This window comes from Nyctibius grandis, chromosome 4, assembly GCF_013368605.1.
Source record: "Nyctibius grandis isolate bNycGra1 chromosome 4, bNycGra1.pri, whole genome shotgun sequence".
NCBI lineage: Eukaryota > Metazoa > Chordata > Aves > Nyctibiiformes > Nyctibiidae > Nyctibius > Nyctibius grandis.
This window is the reverse complement of record NC_090661.1, coordinates 43,680,108-43,707,429: the sequence shown is the minus strand read 5'-3', so window position 1 is coordinate 43,707,429 and position 27,322 is coordinate 43,680,108. Positions and strand designations below refer to the sequence as shown.

The window sequence follows — 27,322 nt, the reverse complement described above, 5'->3', positions numbered from 1 at the left end:
GGCGGAGCAGGGCGAGGCGGGGTGCCGGTGCCCCCGGCCCGGCTGCGGGTCGGGTCGGCGGGGCCGGGGGGGGGCCGCGGCGCCGCCGACATGCGAGGGCAGAACTCCTCAATGGCGCTGGCCACGCCCACTGCCGGGGAGGCGGGGCTCGCGGGACCGCCGGCCACGCCCTCCGCGCGCACGTGTGGAAGCGCCCGCCGCTTTTTCCCCGTGGGCAGGCCCCGCCCCCCGGCAGCCGATTGGCTGCATGGGCTGTGGCGGGCGGGGAGAGGGCGGGGCGAGCCGCGCCGCGCGGTACCGCGCCGTGCCGGACGGGCTCCACCCACGTGCGGCGGCGCCGCGCGGGCGGGTGGCGGGGCGAGCACACATCGCGCACGTAGCCGGCGTGTTAATCCGCGCGGGGCCATCTGCCGCCGCCGTCCGCCGCGGCTCTCACACGGCCTCGGGGGGTCCCGCACGCTGCTCGTGGGGTGGCGGCGGCAGCAGCAGCGCGGAGCTCCGGCAGCACCGTCGCCGCCGCAGCGCCGGGCCGCCGAGCGCAGCGCAGCCCAGCCCGCCGCGGCGAAAGTTTTGCCTCGCCTCGCCTGGCCCCGCGCTGCGGAGGAGCCCCTTCCTGGCTCGGCCTGGAGCCGGCGGCGGCCCGGCGGGCATCGCCTCCCGACGCGGCCGCCGGTAGGGCAGCGGCGCGCCCGTCCCCGCAGCGCCATGCCGCTGGGGCACATCATGAGGCTGGACCTGGAGAGAATCGCACTGGAGTACGTCGTGCCCTGCTTGCACGACATCGGCTTCTGCTACCTGGACAACTTCCTGGGGGAGGTGGTGGGGGACTGCGTGCTGGAGCGGGTGAAGCGGATGCACCGCGACGGGGAGCTGGCCGACGGGCAGCTGGCCGGCCCCAGCCGCGGCGTCGCCAAGCGGCATCTCCGCGGTGACCAGATCAAGTGGATCGGGGGCACGGAGGAAGGCTGCGAGGCCATCAACTTCCTCCTCATGCTGATAGACCGGCTGGTGATGTACTGCGGGAGCCGGCTCGGCAAGTACTACGTGAAGGAGCGATCCAAGGTAAGGGGCCGCGGGGCCCCGGCACCGGATCCCGGCCGCACCGACCGCCTCGCAGCTCTCGGTGGGACCTGCCGGCAAGTTTCCACGGGCTCCCCCCGTGTCGCGTCCCCGCTGTCCGCGGGTAGCTGTGGCTCAGGCAGCCCCGCCGGGCCGTCCCGGCAGCACCGCTTCCGCTGGCGGACGCGCCGTGCGCTGCCCGGGAGACCCCCGCGGCGGGCAGCCGCTTGCCAGCCCTTGCCGGCGGCGGGCGGGTGCGGAGGTGTTGCTAACAACGCGGCCGCGGCAGCGGGGCTGCCCGCTGCGGGACCCTCGCCCCGCCGGTGCCGGCAGCGTTGCGGGGCGGCTCACCGCGGTGCCCCGTGCTGGGTCTTCACCGGGCTCCTCGGTTGCCGGACCCCGGCCAGGCCCTTGCCTGTACCCCCGTGTGCCATCGGGGGTCGCTTCGCAGCCGTCCCGGGGTCTGCAGGCGGCACCAGACTTCTCGGCGGTGGGGCCGGAGCTGAACCCCGCCGCTGGCTGCTGCTCGCCCCAGCTGCGGAGAGCGGGGACCGCCAAGGCGGGGCGAACCCCGCCGAAAAAGTCTAGCCTTGACCATAACTTCCCTTCGGAGGATTGTTTCAGGTGTAGGGAAAGGCTCCCTACCTCCTCCCTGCCCGCGTACACGGCTCGGGTCCCATTATTTGGTTGTTTGCGCCCATGTGATAGCGTTACCCAAAGTAGTTTCGATGGTCCAACTCGTGCCGGCGTCCTACAGCTGAAGAGGTTCTCGTTGCTGCATTGGGTATGTGGCCCAAAATACGGGATGCTCAGTTTGAGCACAGCAAACTTTTGTTTTGAAGAGGAGAGTTGTTTTTTCTGGGCTTTCTTGCTCGGAAATGGAGAGGACACTTGTATTATAGGACACTTGTGTTACAGGTTTCTTTCCCAATGAAGTTTGTTTACACTTGCAATGTCATTACTTCAGTTTGGAATAACTTGGCTTTTCTTTCCTTGTCTGTTTTGCTGTAGCAAAGTGGACTGGCTTGGAACTAAGTTTGCTTCATTGTCCTGAATACTGAAAACATCCCCATTTCTTTATTTCTGACTTGAATTCTATAATATATAGAACATTTTCAAAACATCCACTTCTTTTAGAGATATGACAGAAATAGAAATGATGAAACTTTAAAAAAATTACAAAACTGAAAAGTTAGGAATTTCTTTTGGTCCTAACTTGCACTGAACTAAGGGGACATGAGCGGTGCTGAGATTTTTTTTTTTTTTTCCACAGAAAATGAAGAAAACAGTATGGTGATGTTTACCAGCTGCTTGGGAACACCTTAAAAACCTGTGCATGCACCCCTGCAGCACACTTCCACACTGTGGTGGGAATAATAAAAGGTTGAAACATTGTTCCTGTGCTTAGCTCCACTGAGCTACTGATCAGCAGTTCAGTTAAAGCTTGGGTAGGTTTGGTTTAAAATGTGAGTAGATTGGATTTCCCTTGTTCCTGGTGGGAGCCCAGTGTTAGGAGGTATAAATAACCATTCAGCTTTGGCATGGCTTTAAGGTCACCCTAGTTCTTTCTCTGGGTGACTTCTGTTTGCCTGATGACTGCTGAAGGTGCATTGCTGCATTGCATTGCTGGCCCCCTGGGTGGGAAAAGCGGGCTTACAGTAAAGTTGGACTGGAGTGAAAGGAGGTGGCCCGGTATTTGTACAAGGTATTTGGAGAAAGTCAATGTGAGGGCTGTTGTTACTGACTGGGGAGAAGGGTCTTTGGAGACTGACCTTGGGTTGTAGAGATGATTTTGAAACTGAGTTGCGGTGTTCTTGCAGTCGCTTTTGTACAAATATCAATAACAGACAGGACAGAACTTGTTTTATAAATAGATACCAAAGCTACTTGCTATAAAGAGAGCTGTTTGGCCCTTGTGCTTTAGTGTGGAAGGTGTCAGACTCCGAACAGTGCATGGAAGTGCTACACAACAATCCAGGACTGAAAGGGACTTCCCATCAGAAATTAATAGTGACCAATCCCTTTATTATAATAATTAATACCATGGATATGTGAGGCCCTGGAATAGCAGCTGCCATCTGTAACTGAGATGTGGGACACCTTCAGCAGGAAGAGTATTCCTGTGACTAACCAACTGACTACTACAGTGCATGCAGGTTCCCACGTCACCTATAGACATTCCCTTCCACCGTTAAACCTGCCCATTTTACTTATCTTCTAAGGTCTTGTGAATGCTTATACAAAAATCCCGATTTTAAATTCAGTGTATTTTTATTTTATCACTAGATTATCAACATAAATGGATGCCCAGAAAACTTCCACAGCTTAATATTCTTAACATTTGGAGGGTTGTGGGGTGTTTCTGTGCAACTGGACCAGAAGTTCTTAGCTGGGCATGTCCAGCTTTCCATAATTTATTGGTTTGGGATATAGGTGTTAGACGGGGATAAGAGTCCAGAGTGATTTGTTTAAAATGTAAGCCTTTGGCTACGTGGTAACTCCTCTTATCATGGAAATGAACTTATGGAATATCAGCCTCATCATTCTTTAGAGGTTTATGCTTTTAAACAGTAGTATGACTTCCATCTTCAGCCTAAGTGTTGGAAGAGGGGGAGAGGTTTGCTTAGTAAATGAACTTCTGTCAGCTTATTGTCTGTTTAGTGTGATGTGCTTCATGTTTTTTTTTTTTTTTGTATCTACTCTTGTCCAATAAAGGAAGCTTTCCTTGTAGCTACATGAGAGAACTGAGTCAGGATTTTGCCATTTCCAAATGACTCCCAACGGCATTACAAGAAAGTTAAGATTGCATCAAAGAGAATGGATGGAAGTAAAATTTTACAAGGGTACTGGATATTCTTAAGAGCTGTTGGTAGACATTTGAGAGCTGATAATGAAATGTAGCCCTTAATCTTTGCAGACCAGTGATCCAAATGTATCTTTGGTATAAGTCATATTTAAAAATATTAGCTGACATGGTTAAATGATCTCTGATAACCAGAGAGCATTCTTCTAAAGGACTCTTCTGTTCACAGACCAATGCACTGCTTGTTGGCTTCTGCATTCTTCTCAACTAGAGTTTCCATTTTCTAGTAAAACACCATGGTTCCCCTTTTGCAGTAGGTAAATGGCTAAGGATTTCACTGAGGCATCGTTGACCCAGGTTGAGTCCTCTCCTTGGTGTGAGAAGATTCATGTCCTTATGCAGAGGGATGCTCTGCCCTGAGGACAGAGGTCAGCCTGGTTTTGAGGGCCTGTTTGCACTCTGCCGGAGCTTTAATGCTTGGTGGAGAAAAGCTGGTGGGTGGTTTGGGCTGGGAAGGGAGAGCACAGCTTGGTCTCCATGGCCAGTCACCTGGAGTGCCCCTGAGTCAGGTGGTGCTCCAGGGACTGAGTGTGAAAGGGTGATGTGCTGCAGCTTCTGGCTTCTCAGGACCCAAAGTCCCTTCTTGGGATTAATTGGGGTTTGCAGGGGCTTGAGGGGATGGTGGAGATGATGCTGTCTGTAAAAAGTTTGAGCCCACTTGCAAATAAATACTGCTTGGGTGCAGAGGTGGCACAGGGGCCTGCCATGTATTGTAAAATTTTCCAGGGGGCAATTACAAAGTTTTGTAGGTGATGAAATGTCTTCCCTGTAGAAAAATAATTCCTGTATTACAAATAAATAAATCAAAGCAACAACATTAAAAAAAAAAAAACCAAACAACACAGGAAAATACTTCAGAAGAGAAGCCATTTGAGAAATTTCTCATTCAAGACATAAGGAAATTATTTTTTTTTTAAAAGTTAGAAGCTGCAGATGTGCCAGATGCTGAGGAGTTTGGGATATCCGTCCCTTTGGCAGCCTCAAATGCTGCAGAGCCTGGGGAGCCCTGGAGGTCCCTCCTGCGGGGAGGTAGGAGACAGGGGCTGGCAGAAACTGGGTCCGCTGGCTGGTGTGCAGAGATGCAAAAGCCACGTTTGTGGTGGGATGCCTGGGTAGCTCATCTGCTGCTGAGAGGTTGTGGCTACTGCCCCTTTCACGTTTGGCCTCTGCTGGAGAAGGGCAGCTCTCCCTGTGGTCGCGCAGGGTCCCAGAGTGATGCCTTGGCTGAGTCAGCACTTCACATGCTGCCAGCGGGCTGCGTTGGCCCTCATGGGCAGGGGTGGAAGGTACTTTGAACTGGCGTGGCTGCGCTCCGCATGAACTCTGCACCCTGGTGCTGACAGCAGTGTGTCCGGCTGTGTGTCACTGGTACCCTCTTCGTTGTCGTCATGGGTTGAAATCCATGTGAGGGCTGCCTTTGGGGACTTGGAGCTCATCTCATGCCTGCTGGACACCAGTGAGCCCCGCTGTTTAGAAAATAAGGCAAGAAGTCGTAATCCTAAGAGCTGACTTGTGTTGAAGGAAGCCCATGACTGATGTTTTTATCTCAGAACCCAACTGCTCGCATTCAGTGTCAAGTATATGGCCTGAAGTTAAAAAAAAAAAGTGTTTTCAATATGAGATTAGTTAATTTAGAAGTCCCTGTGGGGTGTGAACCCTCTTGAAAACTTGCTTCAAAATCTGTGTGGGCCTTTCGCTTTTTTAATGGAATGTTTTCTGCTTGTAGCCATGACACCTCCCTGCTCACCCCACCCTGGTGGGCCCTCTCTGACTGTCTCCTGTGGTGGCACTTCATGTCTAGCGAGTGTTTGCTGAAAACCAGAGTGGGTCCTTCTGCCTACCGCACGGTGGGGTGTTCTGAAGTAGGTTTTGAAACACGGTCTGTCTAGCAGGTTGTTACCACGATTTCTATTCCTGAGGACTTAAGACATACCTGAAATGTCACAGGCTTCTGTTGAGTGGTTTTACCAAATCCTTCATAACTCATGTAATGAGGTGAGGTATTTTTACATTTATATATGAAGAAAGAAAAGTTCTGTTCTCTAGCATTCAAATTCTGTCCTTTGCAGTTAAAACACGGAGTGAAATGCTGCATTTTCTGATTTGAGGTGCGGATGTAAGGAGCAGGATAACAGAAAACTGGCTATAGAGCTGAAGAGCAATACTGCCTATAGAAATATACTGGTTTATTTTATGTTACAAAGGACTTTTCATACTTGTGTAGCAGCGTGGCTTGCAATTATTTTACAATGGGAGGTCTGATGAATACCACCATCCAGAAGAAATATGCGTAATTTCTCTTTCTTCTAATCAAATGCACATGTTCTGGCATAATGGGTAAGTTCAAATCTGTTCTTCTGGCCGGCTGCTGGCAGAATCCAGAGCCACTGGAACTGTAAATACAAGAGACAAGTCATTTTACGATATCAGACTGAGGAATTCAGCATTGGCACAGATCCTAGAGTAGTTGCTTTGGCTCGGTGTCAAAGCTGATGTTTATATCTGTGTTTGTCAAGCAAGATTAGTTAGCCTGGTTAATTATACACAGGAATGTAAAATTTTTACTTGTCAATCAGAGCATCAAATGAGTATAAACCTGGGCATATTAGTTCTTTTTTTTTGTTCTTCATCAAGTTCTCAATGACTTTTTGAAACTTTCAAAAGATACTTCTTCTCTGAAAGAGGCACTCGGGGAATCTTTCAGATTGCTTCTTCACTCAGCAGGGACAGGGCGTTGGAGAAAGGGGTCAATATTTTACAGACAGCAATGCACTTATCTGTAAGTGGATTCAGAAACATGGGTAGCCTCTGTGAAATGGTGTTTGAGCTCATATTTGGGTGTTGAAGTTATAAGCAGCTTGAATTTGCCACCTGTTATGTATCATCACTCTTCAGAACCTGACTGTAGTGCACTGATAGACTTATTCCATGGTGGGCAGTGGCAAAAACATGCTGTCTTCAGCGTGCATTACACCAGAGCCTTTGGCAGCCAGGTGTCTGCTGTTGGTCCTCCTTCTCCTCTCTTGAGGAGAAGCCTGTAACCACCCAGCGACCTTTCCTACACTGCGTTAGGTGCCTTACCGTGGGAGCCGCAGAGGACGGCAGAAGGTGGCTAATCCAGTAAGAGAAGGGAAATAAGTCTGAGCACTCATGCAACATAAAGAGCAGAGTGGTCTGTTTATCTGAAGTTTGTGCATGTGTTTGTGGCATCAGGGCAGGTTACTTGACTTTTTTTGTATTGTCTGTAGTTTTGCAGTCAAGCAGTGCTTAATGAGTCTTACTAGACTCCGGAGTTACACAATGATGGCAAAACAGTGAGGTTTCCCACAACCCTGCCACATTTTACTTAGTGCCACCTTACCCATTGCACTGATACCAGTCCTTTCCAGTACCACTGCGTCAGCTCTTAAAGCTAGAGACTTGCAATGGTAGCCCTACTGGTGTGCCTGCCAGTATCCCTATTACTTGCAAGCCCTAAGTAAATACATGCCTCTCAGTTTGTTTTTGTATGAGGGCTCATTTCTCATTAAATGTCAATGTAAACCTTCCACAGCTGTGTGGGGAGGGACACTGTAATACAGGTGGCATTAACGCCTCCAGGTACGGGGAGTCTTTGTCCTTTGGACTGGCAGGGTGTGTACAGCATTGCAAGGCACAGTATCCCCAGGAGAGACACTGGGGAAAACGGCAAGATTCAGAGTTCAGTGCCCCCTCCCGCTGAGCTTGCATTTCAGGAGGGAGGGAAGCTGGTCCCTGCTATTAATATTTGTACACAGCCTTTTCCCAAGGTAATTATTAATTAATAATTCAGTTCATTATAGTTTACTGCTAATAACAGTATACATTTAAATGGAGATGCATCAATGCTCACGACACTGATGCAGGGCAGCATGTACACAGTAAAAGTGAACTTGTTTCTTTGCATTAAGAATTCCAGCTGTCTGTGTTAATCCCAGTGTCTTTGTATGATTTCCCAGTAAACTCTTTTTTTCTTTGGCTTCCAAATTTATCTGGATGGTGGCTCAAGGTAATACAGCCTTACCCTGCATGTTGCTTCCAGAGCAATTTGCTTGATATAATATGGGGAAGTGTCTTCTCCCTCCTCTCTCCTATGCTGCACATTTCCACCCCCACCCCGGATGGTGGTGATGGGGAGGTTCATCATTATCTGTACTCCCTCAGCAATTCTTTTCCATATGTGGAAGAGGTGCGTTAGAGGGAGAAGTTAAAATCACATATGACCATATGTTCATGAATAGATTTTTAATCAGATGAAATCTTGATGTTTGCTGCACAGGCTGGACGTGCTTGGAAGAGATCAATGCTTTTATCAAATGTTTCAAGATGACTCTTACCCTTTTTTTTTTTTTTGGAGGTATTCACTTTTTAAAAAGTTTTCTCCTGCTCCTGTTTCAATTGGATTGCCTTTTCCCATTGTGTAATAAGTCAGAGGCAAGTGGTCCTCTGGCACCAGCAGGCCACATAGCACTCATCCATCTTGCAGTGGGTGGCTTGTGAGAATGAAGAGGTTGGGAAGGGAAGCCTGCGACTAAGTGTTGCTGGTTTTAGATTTAAGGAGAAGAGGATGTGTGCATATCAACTTGAGGGAATTTGAAGCCCTGGATTGGATTTATCATGACTGTAATCCTTCTGTCACAAAGCTGAAGACTGAAACAACGTTGTTAGAAAGCTGCCAGCAACACAAGACTCCCTAAGCTCCTGTGAAAAGGTTTTATTGGATTAGTAGAAGAGCTCTCCGGTAGAGGTGTTTTGGGAACTGCTTCTGGTACCTGTGCCTAGGGCAGCTGATGGCCCCTGTGGTGGGCTCCAGGGTGAATAACTGATGGGTCGGCACAGAACGTGGCAGGGCTTGACAAAAGATTTTGATTGGTGCATAACGTTGCATAGCAATTTGTTTTAGGCCTTTTGGCGCTTTGAAAAGAGATGACACGGTGTTGGTCAGAAAAGCAAGAAGGTCTCTCTAGCTGTTCAGAGAGCTGTTTTCTCTTGCCTCTGTGTTTTGATAAGATTAGTAGATGAAGTAACTTAGTGCCACTGTGCAAAGCACTTAATAGAAAGCAGTTGGTTAAACAAGCTACTTGTTGCTCTGAATTTTCACAAATAAAGTAATGCAAGAGATTTTGCTGACCCTGACGGTTCCATGGAAGCTTACTAAATGTTCATGCCACCAGCCATCTAGTTTAAAATGAATAGTATGAGTTGCAGGAGTACAGCATAGCACACTGTCTGCGCAGACTGGAAACAGTTTGTCCAAAGCTTTGTCAACTGGAGATAGTAGGGTAGCCACGTCTTTTGTCAAACATCAGGGAATTGCATCCTACTTCATAGCAAAAAGATAACCATTTTGAGTCTTTTATATATCTACTTCATATGAATCCTTTGGTCACAACAGACTCTTTTCTGTGCTTTCTTTTTGGACCTGAAAATCCAAACAAGACATAGGTTTGCATTTTTCTTGCCTATAAGTCATAATAATAATTAATCATTGCTCATGTCTTCTTGCACTGTATTTTTTTATACAAATTGATAAGGCAAATGTTTTTAAAGTTTTGGCCCCAGTTCAGCAATTCACTTACGTACTTTTTTTTTTAAAGGCTCTTTGAAATCAATGGGACTGAAGCACATCCTTTGGTGCTTGGCTTGGACTATGCTAGAATATGTTTAGAAAACTTCAGGAAAAGTTGCAGTGATTTTTTTTTTTGTCGTCCTCGGTCTTTGTCTACATTTTTTTCTTAGATTTGAAATATGGGCCGTCTTTTACATGGTGTCTTGGGAGGGAGCAAAGAGCCTTACTTGGTGGACGTTATAGATAGCAGTTATGATTTTTGTCTGACCTTTGCAGTTGGCTGTCTTGTGGCAAACCTGTCTTATACTGTTAACATTAGCAGTTATTCCACTAATGCATACGGGGAGATAGGTACTAGTCAGTGCAGGCTGGGGAATGCCACCCTGAATGGGAAAAGCCTGGGGTGTGGGGCACTGTCAGGCAGCGGGCTCTGAGGTGGTTGATGCTGGTGTGGAGCATCCCGACTGCCCCGAGGCTCCAGGGAGTGACAAGTCTCTTGCACACAGCCCTTTGCTGGACCATGTGGGTAGAAAAAAAAATGCAGAACCCGGGGAATTTGGGAGAGGAAATATTTAAAAAAAAGGCGGGGGGGGAGAGGGGAAGTGTCAGTCCTTGACTTGCCTGTTCCTAGGTTGTTAACAGTCTTAGGGTATTGTGCTTGCTGCTGAAGACTATATGTGTAACTGCACCTTCCCCTTCTGATTTCTCATAGGGAATCTGGTAGAAGTGGCTTGAGAAGTGGAAAAAGGAGAAGCTTCATTGTAAATGCTGTAATGTGTTCTGCTGTTAAGGCGTATAAACCATGGCATATGACTAAATGTACACAAACAGAACAGGGTCCCCTAGGATGTATCAATAACTGTTCTTTACAGTATTCACCAATGTTTCCACTTCCCTAAATTAACTGTCCTCTGTCTTATGTTGTCTGTGGAGCATGTGCGTGGTGTCTCTGAAGCAGGCCAGCGGAAAGGGCCACTGCCTGGTTAACTGCTGTACGGGCTTCCTCTTCATGGAGGAGCAATGAGAGGATTTGCAAATGCGAGTCCTCATGGCCAAGTTCACTATAATTCAACATTTGATAGTGATCAAATGCTAAAGTGTCAAGGTTGTACATTTTAAAATTATATTTCTTAATGTATAACTTGATGTCTAACTGGTGACTTAAAGGCTCAGTGCCAGTCTGACACTCACGGTGATAATTTCTTGTCGAGGATGAAAATGTAGTTGACTTGGGTTTTTTGTTTGTTTGTTTCTTTACACTTATCTGAGATGTCTGCAGCTGAAACAAATAAACTTTTTTCTTTCTTAGTTTACTTTTGTCTTTTGCTGGCACTTGGTTAAAAGCCTGTTTCACTGCTTACCATCCGTAGAAGCCATTGCTGCTAATTATGAGCTGCATTAGTGCAATGTCTTGGCTGCAGTTAGGAAAGGCACCAGTTGTGCCAATGGTGACCATAGCTATAGGTAGACATAGTACATACTTCACCCCCACACCTAAATATGCATATATACCACTGTATCTCTGACTGGCCAGCAAGTATCTGCACTGCCTTCCCCCTCTGCGTTTCCCACTGCAGAGAAGCACTTGCACTCCACTCCTTTAGCGAAGCCAGCTGCAGCCCCTCACCAAGGGGTTTCTTACTCCACCCACAGCCTGCCGTGCCTGTGCAGACGCTATCTCTCATCTCCATCCCAGGGCACAGGAGGGACAGGGATGAGGGCTGCTTCTTCTGGCAGCCCAACCAGCTGGCATCCTGGGACAGCAGCCCCCGTCCAACCTCCAGCTTGGCTCACCCCCAGCCACCCCTGCGGTGGCTCCGAGTACATGCTGCTCTCATCACACCATCTGCCAGAGAGGAAAGGTTTTGGGGAGGAAGAGGAAAAAGGAGGGAACAGAGCCAGAAAGACCTCTCCAGGCTTTCTGCATCCTCAGGAAACATCCTGAACCCACACCAGAGAGACCACCTCCCTGCAGAACAGTTGCTGTGCTTCCTGCAAAAACTACCTTAAATGCCGAAGAACATTATTACTTTAAGACCCAGTCCTGAACTGGCTCTTGAGAAACCTCCCAAGGGCTGTTGCTTCAGTGAGCAGCAGTGGGAACGGCTGGGTAAGGCTCCAGAGGGAACTGTGGTGAAGCAGAGCAGCAGGCATGACTGGGGCCGGAGGGGAAGCTGGGGAGGACACCCTTCAGGCATGGCTGTGTCCCCTGGCTGGCAGGTCAAAGCCTATGGCAGTGGCACAGCCAGCCTGTAGGGTTTGTGTATTCAGGTGGTGACAGCATAAATCCGTGGGAGAGGCTTGACCAGTAGAAAAAGAAGTGGGAGTTCAGCAGCCTGCTTTCAAATCCAGAGTCAGATGTTGCCTTACAGCTGGGTTTAGGACCAGGCTTCCTTGTCTATGAGCTGAGAACTTTTGTGAATAGCTTTAAGATGCGCAAATGTAAGTCTAGAGCTCAATTTGTTGTGTGCACGCATGTCTGTATTTATGTATGCTTGCTTTGTTCAGAGTTGCCCGGTTTCTGTTTACACACATCTTACAGGTGCAAGTATCAACTGTGTAGATGGTGCAGAGGGCAGGCACTACAACACTTAGAGGGATTTATTTACTTTTTTTTACTAATACGTTTTTATTGCCTAACCTTAGAACAGGTGTATAGTTATATTATTACAAAATTGCCTTGAGTCTGAATAGCTTGTTTCCCTTCCTATGTGGAAAGATGCTGTGTCACTGTATACACATTCATCCCCTTTAATTGCACCCACACCAGAGAGGTTGTGCTGTTGTAATGTACACGTGTAGTCACAGCACTACAACTTCATGTGCAGGCAAAGCCTTAGAGGTAAAGACTATGCATGTTATTTAAGCGTAGCAGAAATTATTTCTGATGGTAATTTATTATAGGTAATTGTAATGTGTTTTATCCATAAATATTCATTTTCACAAAATCGTATGCAGGAATAAATGTACTGTTATCTAGGTAGGGTCCTCTGAAAAGGTGGTGGGGGAGTAAAAGACAGGCGGGGGATGAGTGAGATAGCTTCCTTCCGAAGTTAACATAGGAAGGTCTCATCAATTAGCCTTAATTTGGTGCTACTGCTGTGATAACAAACACTTGAGAACCATTCATATCCCTGTTTATGTAGCACAGTAATGTCTTAGCAGCCTCAGAAGCCCAGACGGCTCTGACAGCTTTGGGAGGACCCTTGAGGTGTATTTGGGGTACTTGCCAAGTGTGAAGGCACTAGTCTGAACCCTGCCTTCCTCTCTGGCAGCAGAGAGAGACTTTCACTGAGCCAAAGGGGTCAAAGAAAAACATCTCCCCGGTGTGGTGCCGCTTCTGCCGCGGCGGGAGCATGCGAGGCCACGAGAGGTGTCCTGGGCAGTGGTGGTTGTCCCAAGGAGGGACCGTGCTGTGCAGCCGGGGCCTCTCTGTCCCCTTAGCATGTCTGCTTCGAGGTGGTGGCTTGTCACCTCCTCTGCCTGTGGGCACCCGGGGCTGGACCCTGTGAGCCTCCGAAGTGAAATGCTCGTAGGAAGCATTCGGAGTGCCACGTACCGTGTGTGAGCTGATAAAGTCTTGTGGGCAGCGTTGCTCATTCGGCCTGGGCCCATGGGCTAAAAATAAATGAATAATCGTAAAAAAGAGATGTTGGCCTGCTTGGGCAACTCCGACACCAGCAAAACACAGCTTGCCTGTGTCATGGCCATCTTTCGTGACCTTTATTAATGCACCCACAAGAGCCTTAAAATATGTAGAGTTCTTTAAATGCTGCAGGAAAAAAAAAGTGGTGTAATCCTCTGGGTGATTAGTAGCAGAATTGAAAATGTCTTAAGTGCTGACAAGAATGAAAGGCTGGGATATTTAAGGAACTATGAAATTATCTTTCTACCACATAGCTGAGGATATTCTGCAGAGTATGTCCGTGCTGGTTACCATGCTTTTATTCCCCACTGAGAACCTAAACATCCAGGGACGGTCCTTACAGATTTCCTTAATGATCCTGCACTTACTTACGAATTTGCTTTTCTGCAGGGGTGGTGCTTGTTACCGTGTCCCCCAGGACTTATCACAGGGGACGCTTTCTCTATCTGCATTGACTGCTTGGGATGCTTTCTCATTAGTGCAGCTCATCCAGGCTTGGTTCTTGGGGGAGAGAAGGGGACTGAAAAGAATTTTCTGGGTGATGAAAGAGGACTTCAAGAACAGGCAAAAAGAATCCTAAAATTTAATTAAACGGAGTATTTTTTTTCAAAGTGTGGGAAATAAGTGTGTGTGCAGCAGGAGGAGGAGGAAGACCAGTAAGAACCAGAACAGAGAAGCGCCTTGACCGCCTGTGTGCTGCAGGGTTGGGTTTCCCCCTGTGCCCTCCACGGCGGCTCTGTGAAGTGTGCTCTGGAGCGAAGCGAAGTGTGCTCTGGAGCGAAGTTTGCGTTTGATCGCTGATGGCCTCACGCTCCTCACGTAGCACTGTCATGCACGTAGCACTGTCGTTAAGCCATCATCTCCCTGGCCTGCGGCCAGGGCTCCTCGGCGCAGGGGTGGGAGGTCTTTCTGAACTGAAACAGTCTTTTTTGATATGTTGACGCACTGCGCATGTTTACAGCTGCTAATTGGAGACTTAATTTGAATATCCTTGACTAAACTAATTCACTGGCAATAGCCTTTTAAATTTCGGGTCCTGCCGCGATGGTATGCCTGCTCCTCGCAGCATGCTGATCTCTTCTGAAACTGTTATTGTCTCTGTGTGCATGCGAGGCACGGCGACCGAGTAATGTTGCAGTCCAAAATGTAGTTTTAGGTCAGAGTACGATGTAAAATAAAAAGTCTTACCTGATTTTACCATTGCGGAAGATGAGAGAGGCACTGGGGAACTGGAGAAAAGTGTTAATTAACATACATGCAGAAATATGTAGATTAATTAAACATACAAGGAAGGAGGTTAATCCTTTTAATTATTAGAAGAGACAAAGATTCTCACTGCAAGGACAGTTGCGATCATATGGCAATTTTAGACTTGTTTCCTTAAATCTCAGTATTCTGTTTTCTTCTGGCCATACCCAGGGGCTGAACACAGAGAATTTGGGTGGTGGTCTGAAAGCAAGAGACGTTCTTTTACTTGGCTTTAAAAAAAAATGCACTGTAGACAGTATGCAGAGGAAGATAAATGCCTGGGACTCTTTTGCCCAGTAAACCACAAGCCAGATTTCTCTCACTGGAAGCCTGGAGAACTTCTCCCTAGGTCGGGTCCTTTCACAGTTTCCTGAATTGCCTCTTCCCTTTAGGATCCCAGGGAGTATCCAGCAACGGGGACAGCTCAACAAAACTCACCACTGTCTTCCAGGCTGCGTTTGCAGATGTTCCCTATTCTCTTGGCAGTCGCGGGCAGCCACCGCCGTCACAAGGCATGGCTGTTCCACGCCTTCCCACTGCACAGCAGCTCTGCCCTGGCAGCCAGCTTGAACTTGAAGGGCATCCAGATTTATCTCTAAGTGGGTGTTCTGCTAAGAAAAGAAATAAAAAATAGTCACAAGCTGAAGCTGTCCTTCACATTAATAGGATTTTTCAGGCCATGAAGAACTAAATTTTGTTGCCAATCATTAGAAAAGCTTCCTAAGCCCCATCACAGATTCATTTAATAGGGAGCTCATTTTTAAAGCAGCATCAATCTGTGATCTAGCTTCCTTACAGACAGCTTCCATACTATTTGAAAGCTTACTAGGGGCTCCTTGAGCTACCACTAGATAACATTCCAGTCATCAACAGCTGTGTGGCATGGAGATAATCCATGAGCTTTCATGGGTAGTTCTTTGTTTCTACCCTTAGTTCTAGAAGAAATTTAATAAGCAGGAACAGTTTTCCATCTTATGATAATTAGAATAGTATCAGGTAATAATAGCCTTTTGGTTGGTAAGCAAAGATAAACCTGTATCTTTGCATCTTTTTCCTGCAGATCAGAGGAGTACTTTTCCCACAAATCCCGCTCTCAGGTGGTTCCTCAAAAAATTCTCCAAAATGTGCCACTGGGCACCTGGAAACAATAATCAAGCTACAATGGTGCATATGAAAGACCAAATACAATAAAAAGGGAGACATGAGGTTTCCAGTTCTTGGAAGATCTGAATCTGATGATCAAGGTCACATACATGCAGGGAGAAGCAAGTACTAGACCATCTGGCTAAAATGCTATCCATGGAAATAAGATTTTTATACAGTTATAAGTACTGACCCAGCACAAAGGTATTTTTTTTTTAAAAAAAAAAAAAGGTCATGATGGGCATTGTGAAAACAGCATTGTGCTCCTGAGATGAGAAATTTTGAGGATTAATGTATATTCACTTGTGTGGATGCATCTCTGGCCATAGAAATGTCTTCTCCTTTCCTCTAAAATTTTCAGGGTGCTGATATAATACAAGAGCAAGTAGCAAAAGTAGCTGTGATCATGTCAATCTGTCCATTATATAGTGCTCCAGAGATGAGTCACCTATTGGTACAGGGTCCTATCAGTCTTTCATATTTTGTTTGCCATGGCTCGTTTGGCCCTTTCAGTAAACACTTGTCACCTGCATCCAAGGAACCTTTGTTGTATAGGACTATTGCAAGCTAATGAAGGAAGTATTCAGCAATCTGTGCTTATAGCTGAGTTTGTGGAGTTTGATCTGTTCTGTGTCTCATGAAAGAAGGTAACTACCCCAGGGTTTTTGTTGTTATTTCTGTTGGCTTTCTTGCTTTTTAGATGTCTTCCATATGGCTTTTTAGACATTGGAATGGGCTGCCCAGGGAGGTGGTGGAGTCACCATCTCTGGATGTGTTTAAGAAAAGACTGGACATGGCACTTAGTGCCATGGTCTAGTTGACAGGGTGGTGTCAGAGCAAAGGTTGGACTCGATGATCCCTGAGGTCTCTTCCAACCTGGTTGATTCTGTGATTCTGTGATTCTGCTTCAGTTTGGGCCTATGTATGAAAATGAAAGTTGAAGTGGAAAAGGAGCAGGTGTCTTGCCCTGCCAAATTCTAGCCCTTTCTGCAGTGTTTGATTTCTACAAATAGGCCCCTTCCTCATACAACCTTTCCCTTCTCTTGCTTCAATCTCCGAGCAAGAAGCTGATCAAAGAAGAGGTGGCTAGGTTTAGCTCCGTACATAAACCCAACAGATGTTTGACTGAAGACTGATGATCAAGTTATCAGTGAAGAAATGAGGTACTGGTTTCTCATGCAATACTGCCACTGAAACCCATTTCGTGGGCATGACTGAAGCGAGCAGGGTTTCACCCCCCCTTGGAATTGGTGATACCCTTTCCCACAGGCACGAAGCTAATGTGTCTGATTTTTTTTGTGTTTTAACGTAATTTTCTTCCCTCTGTTCCCTCCCATCTCTACAGAGTATTAAATTAGACCAATTTTCCTAGTTCATGCTTCAGTATAGCAGTTGTTTTAACTTTCATAAATTCAAAGAAACTAATACTCCATAATGTTTATGAATATTTTATATGTAACCATTATAAGCTACACAGTAGAAAACACTTGGGCGCAATTGGGTGCAACAAGAAAGTACTTAAGAAACACCCCGTTGTGCCTGTGTGTCAGACAAGCCTCAACTGAGAATCTCTTGTCTTTGATCATGAAATGTCAGACTACTCATGTTCTTTTAATGTAGAGCATGCTGTGTGCTTTTCCCTTTCTGGCTGTACAGACTGTGCGTGTCTACAAACTAAAATTGGGTTGAGTACAATATGCACTCAGACCTAAGTCAATCAAGTGAATCCTTGTAGTCCTTATTTCCTAAAATCTGGTCAAGTGATTTTTTGTTTGCGCTCGAGTTCAGGACTGAGAACCACATATTGGTCTGAAATTTGGGAAACTTGGAAATGTGCAGCCAAACAAAAATGTATCTGAAAGCTGCAGTGGCTGTAGCACAATTAATTCTTATTAATACTTTGGTTTTCTAGACAGCCATTATAGTGATATAGTAGATCAGTATTGCTTTGTGTCTATATAGTACCTTTCATCTAACAGTCTTCACAAGTAATTTCTGAATTTAACTATTTGGTGTACAAGCTGTACACAGAGGTGATCTATGAGGGATCAAAAGTAGCAGCTGTTCAACAATACAGAGGACAAATTTGGTACAGAAAATGGAAAAGCATATTGTGGAGTCTTTAGCTTAATCTGCAAGGGCTGTTGCTGTTGGCAGGGTAGTGTTACGCAGGTCAGAACTTTCTCTGCTGGTTGCAAAGGTCATACTATTTCTGAGAGGAAAATGCAGATCAGTATAGGCTTACAGTACCACCTATACAGTCTGCACTAGGAGTATGCTGGGGCCCTGGCTTAGTGCTGCAGGCATGGGGAGCATCTCCTTCAGACCTGCTGTCATCACTGCTTCCTATTAAGCCATGTGCGTTTCCACTTAGGAGCATCTTATAGCTGAGGTGTTCTCTGAAGTGTTTTGTTCCAAGTATCAGTCCACTCCAGCGCTGCTTATTTTATGAAATGTAGCAGAATGATGCCTCACAGCACGGTCCTGGCTATCAGCTAAAAGAATTTGTTTTTCCTCTTGCTAGAAGCTCTGGGAGGCAGGGAAAAACCCTCTCTATGGAACTGTTGTTTTTTATCTGCCTCCAAACTTTGCTGGTGTCTTGCAGTTTGACTTGCAGATTTCTCTGGCTAACTTGAGTGTAATACTTACAAACTGAATGATGAATAACTTATTTTTGCAGGCTTCTGTGCAATGCGGAGTTTACTGATGATTCCTGGCTCCTTACTAAAGATGGTAATTACTGCTTGTTTAACTGGTGGTTGATTTGCACCCTCTTGGGAAACCTAACATCTCTGAAAATGACAGCGCAGAAACTGCACTCTTGATGATTTGCTTTTCATTTTCCAAGTTTTGTAGACTTTAATTTATGACCGTCAGCTAGACCACCAGAGTATTGGTCTTCAAACTATGGTGTGTGTGTGTGTGTGACTGCAAAGGCATGCATCTATATATCAGAGTTTTTAACTGTTCAGCTGTTTAAGACAAACTCATCTATTTTAACTTAAAATAAGGAGGAGGGTGTTGCTGAAATTTGCTTTGAGTGCTTACACTGGGAAGTTAAGCCAACTAATAGCCATTGTGATGGATGGTATTACAAAAAAAAAAGTTAGGTACGTTCCTACTCATTACTGCCTGCTATAGTTAGTTTGCGCTTGGAGTCAGTTAATGAAGGGATTTGCTTCAAAAAAAGGCGTACGCTTTTCTGGACACAATAGCTGAAAAAGTATAGGAAACATTTTTTACTAACACTCCACTTGCTCACCTGGTAAATAATTTAATTATTATGATCCAGCCTCCAGCTTTTGTAGCTAGCCCGTGCACTAAACTGGCAAATACCAGTGTTCACCAATTACCTAAATTAAGTCTGGGTCAGGCATCTCATCTCCTGTTTCTTGTTTGCTTTGAAGGAATCCAAAAGTAGTGCTAACAGCTGGAATCTCTGCTGAGGCTAGCTTGGTCTGCTCTGGAGCGTCTCCAGCCAGTGCTCTGATAAAGCTTGGTATCTTTTCAACAGGCTCTAGGAGGACCAGAATGATTTCCCTTAATTGTTTAAGGTTTCATTCAAATCGCCAGGAAAAAGGATATTTCACTTCTGCTTTTCTCCCTTCACTGCTACTACTAGAAAACTTTTTTTTTTTCTTTTCTTAAAGTTAAGCTAGAGTGTGGCCAGTGCTTTTGGATTCTGTGGGAATTGTTCTACTTCTTCATCCCCAGGGATTCTGTGTGTTGCGGTTGCAAAAGGTGCATGCTGTAAATAAATAAATAATGCATCAATGTCTCAGAGTCAAAGCACGTGTTCTGCTAAGAGAACATATTACATGGGGGAAGCCGGGGAGAACTCTGGCCTTCTGCCCAGATTTTGGTGGTAAGTAAAGCACCTAAATCCCTTTAAGGGTCTGGCCTGCAGTCTATTATTCTTCAGCAGCTTTTTGATTGTGGCATTAAAAAATAGTAGTAAGATTGGATTGATTTTTAGGCAGTTCAGTAGTCTTGGAGTAATGTCTGCTCTCCAAAGAGAGACTTCCTTAAGGCCTCCTTAAGTTTTGTGTTGTACATCAACTTAAAAATGAGGTATTATCAGTCAACAAAGTTTTGTTACCATCGTACATCATCCCTCTGGTACGATTAGCTGAGCTCTGCTGAGCTGGGCCTTGCACTGGCAGCGTGGGCACACGTGTCCTCTGGGCAGCAGCTCCATGCTGGCAGTGTGGGCACACATGTCCTCTGGGCAGCAGCTCCTGCTGGTGGTGTGGGCACATGTGTCCTCTGGGCAGCAGCTCCATGCTGGCGGTGTGGGCACGTGTGTCCTCTGGGCAGCAGCTCCCGCTGGTGGCGTGGGCACGTGTGTCCTCTGGGTAGCAGCTCTGCGCTGGTGGTGTGGGCACACATGTCCTCTGGGCAGCAGCTCTGCGCTGGCGGTGTGGGTACACGTGTCCTCTGGGCAGCAGCTCTGCGCTCGCGGTGTGGGTACACGTGTCCTCTGGGCAGCAGCTCTGCGCTGGCGGTGTGGGCACATGTCCTCTGGGCAGCAGCTCCATGCTGGTGGTGTGGGCACACGTGTCCTCTGGGCAGCAGCTGTGCTTGCTGCAGAGATGAGCCCCCTGCTCCCCCTGCCCTCCCGGTGCAGTCCTCCTCCCTGCCTGTCTGCTGGCCTCGCTGCCCCTTCTCCTCTGCTCTCTCAGCTCTTGGGGTCACGTTCCCCTGCATACAAGGATCAGGTTTAGCAAAGGGTTACTATTTTAGTTGTTCTACCTAATTCAGCTCACTGTGCATGGGATGGATGAAGGGTGCACCCACATGACCTGCTGTGCTGGCAGCTGGGATGGAGGGATGCACGAAAGGGGTTATCCTCCCCAGTGAGGGTACAGCTCCCTTGGACACTGCAGTTACAGCTGGCTTGTGGTTCCCACCAGGCTTGTGCCCCGAAGCCAGGCTTTGTTTCCAGTGCTGGGCTGTAGGCTGGTCCTTACTGCTGTTATCAGGCTGATAGTGAAATGTAAATGTAAGTTCAGGTGCTGAACCATTTGTAACAGCAGAATGACAACAGAGCATACAGGACCTATGGTATGGTAAGGCATCTAGCCAACTGCCAGGTGTGATGGAAGAGAGCTTATTACTGGGAATTAAAAGTACTCACTCTTGTTCAGCATAATCTCCTGCCCCAGTGGGCCACCAGCCCCAAAGCAGCTGTGGCCTGAGGTGTCAGGGTGAGGAGCAGGCTCTGGTGACTTACTGCTGCCTGCAGGTACCATTTGCTGGTTCTTGTGTGGAGGAAGGGAAGTCAATTCATACATGACTTGAGATGCGGAGCAGTATTTTCACAGCTGTATGTGTATACCCATCCTAACTGGCCAACTCCTGTGAATAGACCTTTGTTCTTGGTTGCAGAAGGTTCAGGGGATCTACTGTGCTGGCTGGTGGTAGCTTCTGTGCCAGTGTTTGCTGGCACAGTAAAATTACCTTTGTGATTAAAGCAGCATGTGCTATACTCATGGTCATGTGTCACATGAGGACAGCATGGCTTTAGCATGTACTAGGAAGCAGAAAACAAGACTTCTGGGATTCCTAAATAAAAATTTTAATTGCTCGTGGTAAAGCCTATACTGTCAATCTTCAATGCTGTCAGCTGTGCTTGGCAGATAATTAGGGCCAGGTCATGCAAATTATGCACAATCACATCCTCATTCTGTGGGACAGGCATGTACAATACTCTTGTATCCAGAATTGGGATGTTATGGTTTGGATGGATGGAAAACTAGATGGCTAAAAAACTGGTTGGATGGTTGGGCTTAGAGGGTGGTGGTTAATCAGTCGTATTATACCTGGAGGCTGGTAACAAATGGAGCACCATGAGGGTCTGTCACGGGACCTGACCTGTTAACCACCTTTGTCAGTAACCCGAAGCAGATGGCAGAGAGCACTCTCATCAAGTGTGGAGATGACACAAAACTGAGGGGGACCAGTTGATGAACTCAAGGGCAGGGCTGAAACTTAAAGGGACTCAGGTGGGCTGGAGAAACAGGCCAATGGCAACCTTTATGAAATGAAACCTGGACAAATGTGAAGTCCTGTGCCTGGGAAGGAAGAGCCCCTTGTAGCAGTACAGGCTGGGGCCTGCCAGACTGGGGAGCAGCTCTGCTCCCCAGGGGAGCCTGGGAACTCTAATGGTCTTGGTGGGCAGTGAGCTGTAGTGTGCTCCCTGCACAACAGCATCTGGGGCAATATTCACAGGAGCACAGCCAGCAGATTGAGGGGAGTGGTTATCGCCCTCTCCTCAGCTCTGCGGAGACCACATCTGGATACTGTGTCCAGTTTTCCAACCGAACTTAGCCCATCATCTCCCATCCCTCTTGCTGCTAATACTGGCAAGCAATGAAAGGAGATGTCAGAGGAGTGGGAACAAGACTTCTGTTGCCACATGGAAGGTGACTGGTATCACTACCAAGTAGTCCCAATAGTGAAGAAGTGACTGAGACAAAGATCTGGTACCCTACCAACAGTCTCACGTCCTCTTCCCGGCATCCTGCTTAGGCTGCTAATGGTGTCAACTCAAGTTTAATACATTTTTGCTGTAAAAAAACCTTTTAAGACCTGTAGACTCCTGCGGTTTGGAGTAATTCATGTTAGGCTTATCTCCTCATTCAAGGTGAAATTTAAACAAGCCGTGAATTAAGCGATTGTATCAGCAAGTCTGGAGATGATCAAAGAGAACTATGCTTCTGAAAGCTGTTTGGTTAGTTCTGTGGCTCAGTCCATGAAAGCAAACAGGCACTACCCTGTGCAAACACAGCACAAAGGAGTTGCAGATTTTTGCAGACATTGCTGTATGGACTTTTACCCACACCTCCTGGGAACCCTCACTTTGTGTTGGACCATAGGGATGTAAATGACAGGGACTGGAAGACCATAAATAGAGAAGGATGGTGGTAGTAAGGCATGACGTCCTGGGTTTGCTTTCTACTTTCATTATGACTGGCAAATCAGTTTTGCAATGACTGCACATCTTTAGAAACCCAATCCAACTTTAGCTGAAACTGCCTCAAGGTCACGTAGCTTGTAGAGAACAATAAGCTTGTACCATACATACCAGTGTTTTAGTTTAATTCAGTTTTTTTCCCTGTTACTTTAGTGTATATATTGTGAAATATAAAGGGTATTTATTTCCAGTTTGGAATTTCACACTGGCTGACTTATCCAGAGAAAAAAGCTTATGCAAAGATACCTTCTGGTGGTGTCTGCTGTAGGCTTTGGATTGATTATTTGAAAAATACTGAGCCAAACTGGTGGTGGGAGGATGCTTACAAAGAAAAACTGAAGGTAGGCATCTTGTAGAGTTTATTTATTTACAGTTTATTTTTTGAGTTTATTTTTGAATCTTTCATTCAGGCTATGGTCGCTTGCTATCCTGGAAATGGAACGGGGTATGTTCGTCATGTGGACAATCCAAATGGTGACGGGCGCTGCATCACCTGTATTTATTACCTGAATAAGAACTGGGATTCCAAGGTGAGTAAGCCATGGGGCTGAGGCAGAACATGAAGGAAAAAATGCTTCAGAAACAGAGCTTTGGAGCTGTCAGTTGCTTCTGTGAACTCCGGTGAACTTTTGAACAGCTGGTCCATTCTTCATCTCTACATTTATTTTCTTGGTGTTTATGGCAACCCTTGGGAAGTAAGAATCTGAAATGTTTCCTTATAATTCTCTCTCCCATTCCACACACATACTGTTTTGCTGATGTAGAATAAAAATTTCTAAGCACTGGGCTGCTGGCTCTTATGCTTTGTTTAGAGGAAAGAGCAATGAAGCACTAGAAAGAAAAACATAATCCACTAAGGAATAAGTGGATTCTGGGAGCAGAGTAAAATGACAGCCCAAATCTGGGACATCAGTGTTCTTGATACTGTTCCTTCAGGCTAACCTGCAGAAGATCTTCAGGCAGTTGCCTTTGTGGTTTTCTGTCTTAGGAAGTGGTGGGGCTTAGTAAGAGGAACAAGCACATGACTTGGTTTGTCCTCTCCATCTTTGACTCCACCAGTAGGTCTCTTCACAGGATGGTGCTCTTGTTTCTGCCTGTGTTACTATAAGGCAATAAAGTCAGCCTTGAATTTACCACACCTTTAAGTTAGAAACAAAGTGAGGGTTTGTAAAGTTGCCGGATGTCTCTTTACGCTTCTGTTGTCACAATGTGGCAGAAACCATTCACATGGATTATCTGTTGAAAATAGCCCAGTGTTTTTTGTCTCTCTAGCCTGTCTTGGCCACTTTAGATGGGTGCTTTTTAAGCACATGTAAATACTATGAACCCCCAAAAGCGAGTTCAGATTTAGAGGCAATACCACTAAAAAATGCACTGTTAGAGAAAAACACATTCCTTTACAGAGAGTATGACAGTGAAACATCTCAATGTAATAAAATGAAAGAGGAGATGTGGGAGGAAATGTAAATAGCCAACTTATTTTGTGCACTGCACTCTTACTGTAATAGTGAGGAAGCACCCAAGTGGACACTAAGAAAGCTAACTGAAATCCAGGACACTAGTGGAGAGTATTATGTGGGTGTGACAGTAATTTTATGCAAACGTATGCTGGAGGAAGTGCAATATAACCATGCTAGCCTTTGAAAGCAGCCATGTTGCTTTAAACCTGACCTAGTAGTTTCTTACTGAGGTTTGCATGCTACATGGAGGTACTTAGTCAGGTCAGTGCTGGGTTGACAGCATCTTCCCTCTGCTCTGTGGTGCAGCATAAAAGCCTCCAAAGAGCCCTCTCACAGCAGACGGGAGGAGGAAGAGTTCATCTGCATCTTCTGAAGTTTCTGCAGTGAGTGCAGATCAGAGGACTTTTTCCCTGAAACTGGTGGCACATGGAAAGAGAGAAATGATGTGGTAGAGAAATCAGGCTATATCATAAGCAGGGAAAAGATTTGCTGGGAGGTGTAATAAATACAATTATGAGAAGTTTATTACAAATATAACAATAGAGCAGACTTCACCTTTCCCAGGGTGTAACCGTTAACTCCTATATGGTCAGGTGTAGGCTCTGAAATACCATAAGCAGTATCTAGCAATTGCTGTGAGGAGAGTCTGATCTCAGACTGGTCAGGTGGAGCACCCTTACCTGCCTTGTGGTATTCACTGATTCTGGAGATGTGAGTGGGAACTCAGGCACATTTCCCAGTGTTTGTTACAGGGCCAGTGTTGACTTTATCTTGGTTCATTCGCTTTAGCCAGATATTTATGCTGAAACACTACAAACTGGGAAAATCAAGGTGGCCAAGAGATTGTGTATGGTTTTCCAGTGTTGTCATGTAGCTGTCTTGGTTATCATTAGATGTTTATTCCCCATTTGTTGGGTGCTGAGGAGGGAGAAATAAGTCATTGTTCACATGGATGTGTGGGTGTTTATATGTGTAAAAAAACAACCTTTCCTTTTCTTTCAGCTGCATGGTGGAATTCTTCGGATATTCCCAGAAGGAAAGTCCTATGTAGCAGATGTTGAGCCGATTTTTGACCGATTACTTTTTTTTTGGTCAGACCGAAGGAACCCACATGAAGTCCAGCCTTCTTATGCAACCAGGTAAGTAGCATATTTAGTATTGATATTTGGCCAGGAAAAAGCAAAGCATCTCTTCTACCAATATTTGTATGTAAAGTCATGGCCATCATGTGTTTGTTTAAATACACGTGCCTAAAAAATAGAGCTAGATTTTGAGTGGATTTTCTGTTTTTAAATCACTGGGAATTCTCTCGTCGAATGAGGAAGAACAAACCTGAATGATAAGATTCCATTTGTGATGGAAAAAAAGCCCTTCTACCATTAACAGGAGAAATCTTGCAAGCCAGGCATAGCTATTTAGCTGGGAGATGCTGGGTTATACTTTTGCCCTCGTAACACTATAGGGATTCTTGAGCTCTACCGTCTGTCACCAGGCTATGAAAAGCTGATGTGATGCAGGGCAACACTCAAGCTGCCTACAGGTGTCTCAGAACAGGAAAGCATGCAAAGATCTGTAAGCTACTTTTACCCTCTGTTGCCAGGGGCTGTGCCCTCTTTTGTGCCTCCAAGCAGAAATTCTCACCTATATTTCTATCTTACTTGATAAAATACACATTTAAAGTGCTGTCTATATCTGTCTATAAAGATGTGCCGTTTGCACCGTATTTTTTTATCTACTGATCCATTTTTTGTTTTTTTTTTTTTTGCTTTCTCCATGAGCATAAAACTCCAAGGCTCTATTTTAATAGCAAAAGTTGAACAAACACAAGATTTCTTTCTTTTATAGATATGCCATGACTGTGTGGTATTTTGATGCCGAAGAAAGAGCAGAAGCCAAAAAAAAGTTCAGGAACTTAACCGGTATGATTCTTTTATAAGTGTTCACCAGAAATAATTTAATACATTTTGGTATTTCCAAAGTCAGACAGACTGGGAATAACTCTGTAGCTAGATGGGTATGACATTAATTTTTAGAAAGCTTTTTCATCTCTAATCACTAGTCAGTTATTTTATGCAAAGTGGAGAAGTTGTGACCGAAGAAGATTGAGGCCTGGCCTCAGTATCCCTGATGAGCATGATGGGGAACATGGGAGAGGCGGTTTCTGATTTCTCTCCTAAATGGCTGCTGAGATATTGTCCCACCCCAGGTGGCTGCTCCAGTCACTGGGAGTCTCTAAGCTCTTCTTTTGTTATTTGGGAAGTATATTTTGTCTCCTCCAAACTTTGTTTAGCACAAAGTCATTAGACTTACGCAAACAGTTTCATAATCATGTTTTCTAAATGTTCTAGCTGAATAGGGCCTGTCTTCTATATTAATGAAGGTCAGGTGGGGCCTGCAGTAATGCAAAAGGGATTTGTCTTTAATTTACAAGTAATTTCTGAGTGGGGATATTCATAATGACCTTGGAATATATAGATTATGAGTGGGAAAGAAACTAAGTTTAGAAATATATGTAAGTGCATCCTTTGGCAGGCAGTTGCTAGAGTAGCTGTGATCATGGTGCACTTCAAGAGTCAAGACTACATTCTGGGTCTCACAGATAGCTTAAAGTCAGCCCACAGACACCTCTGCAGAAGCCTAGGAAGAGGTGACCCCAGTTTTCCTAACAGCAGCCACACTGCCTGCTACTGTAGTAACAGCATATGAGAATGGACTGAGTTGTCCAGATGTGCTCCAACACCCTACCTGGGGCCATGCTCAAAGGTTTGCTGTTTGGAGAGGTTTAAGATCTGGTCTTCAGGGACTGCCTCAGGCAGTTCCTCAAAATACAGTGTGAAGAGTATTCATCTTTTTTAAAATGTGTGCTATGCAGCAGGGGACCAGCAAAGTCGTAATTAGTCAAATACTTTTCAGAACAGACTGTTGTCTTCTATGTAGCTGGTATGCAAAGCAAATACTGGCTTCACCTTTAAAGGGGATCATAAGCAAAGGGCCAAGAGTGTGTGGGGGAAAGGTATCACAGATCTGGAGTCTGAATGTTTTTTGGGCTACTTAAATACTGCATAAGTTGTCTTCAGTTTCAACAGGGCAAACATATGAAACCTTGGTATGACTATCTCGTTAACATGCTGTGGATTCATACAGCATTTCAGTCCATGTAATGAATTCATTTTATGAGTCTGAAATGGAAAGTGCTGTTCACTGAAAACAGATCAACTTTATTCTGTTTCTGAGTTTTCAGATGGATGCTGTCAGAACACTCTGGCTTAACTGCCTCTCCTTTTTTCATCTTTTCGATGTAGATGCAAGGAAGAGAGAAGCACCTCTTAATGAAGACTAA

The 27,322-nt window shown here is 45.9% G+C and overlaps 1 protein-coding gene across 1 annotated transcript; it reads left to right on the top strand.

Moving 5' to 3' along the window:
- Nucleotides 1–705: 705 nt before the first annotated feature.
- On the top strand, nt 706–27,322 carry EGLN3 (egl-9 family hypoxia inducible factor 3). The gene is made up of 5 exons (XM_068399597.1): nt 706–1,062; nt 22,933–23,052; nt 24,985–25,121; nt 25,828–25,901; nt 27,285–27,322. The coding sequence occupies exons 1-5, from the start codon at nt 706–708 to the stop codon at nt 27,320–27,322; spliced, it is 726 nt and encodes a 241-aa protein (XP_068255698.1).

Bases quoted from the DNA above. Each gene is read 5' to 3' on its own strand.
- EGLN3 (XM_068399597.1), top strand. From the start codon at position 706: ATGCCGCTGGGGCACATCATGAGGCTGGACCTGGAGAGAATCGCACTG. The intron at 23,053-24,984 runs GTGAGTAAGCCA...CTTTTCTTTCAG, and splicing joins ATAAGAACTGGGATTCCAAG to CTGCATGGTGGAATTCTTCG. The intron at 25,122-25,827 runs GTAAGTAGCATA...TTTCTTTTATAG, and splicing joins CAGCCTTCTTATGCAACCAG to ATATGCCATGACTGTGTGGT.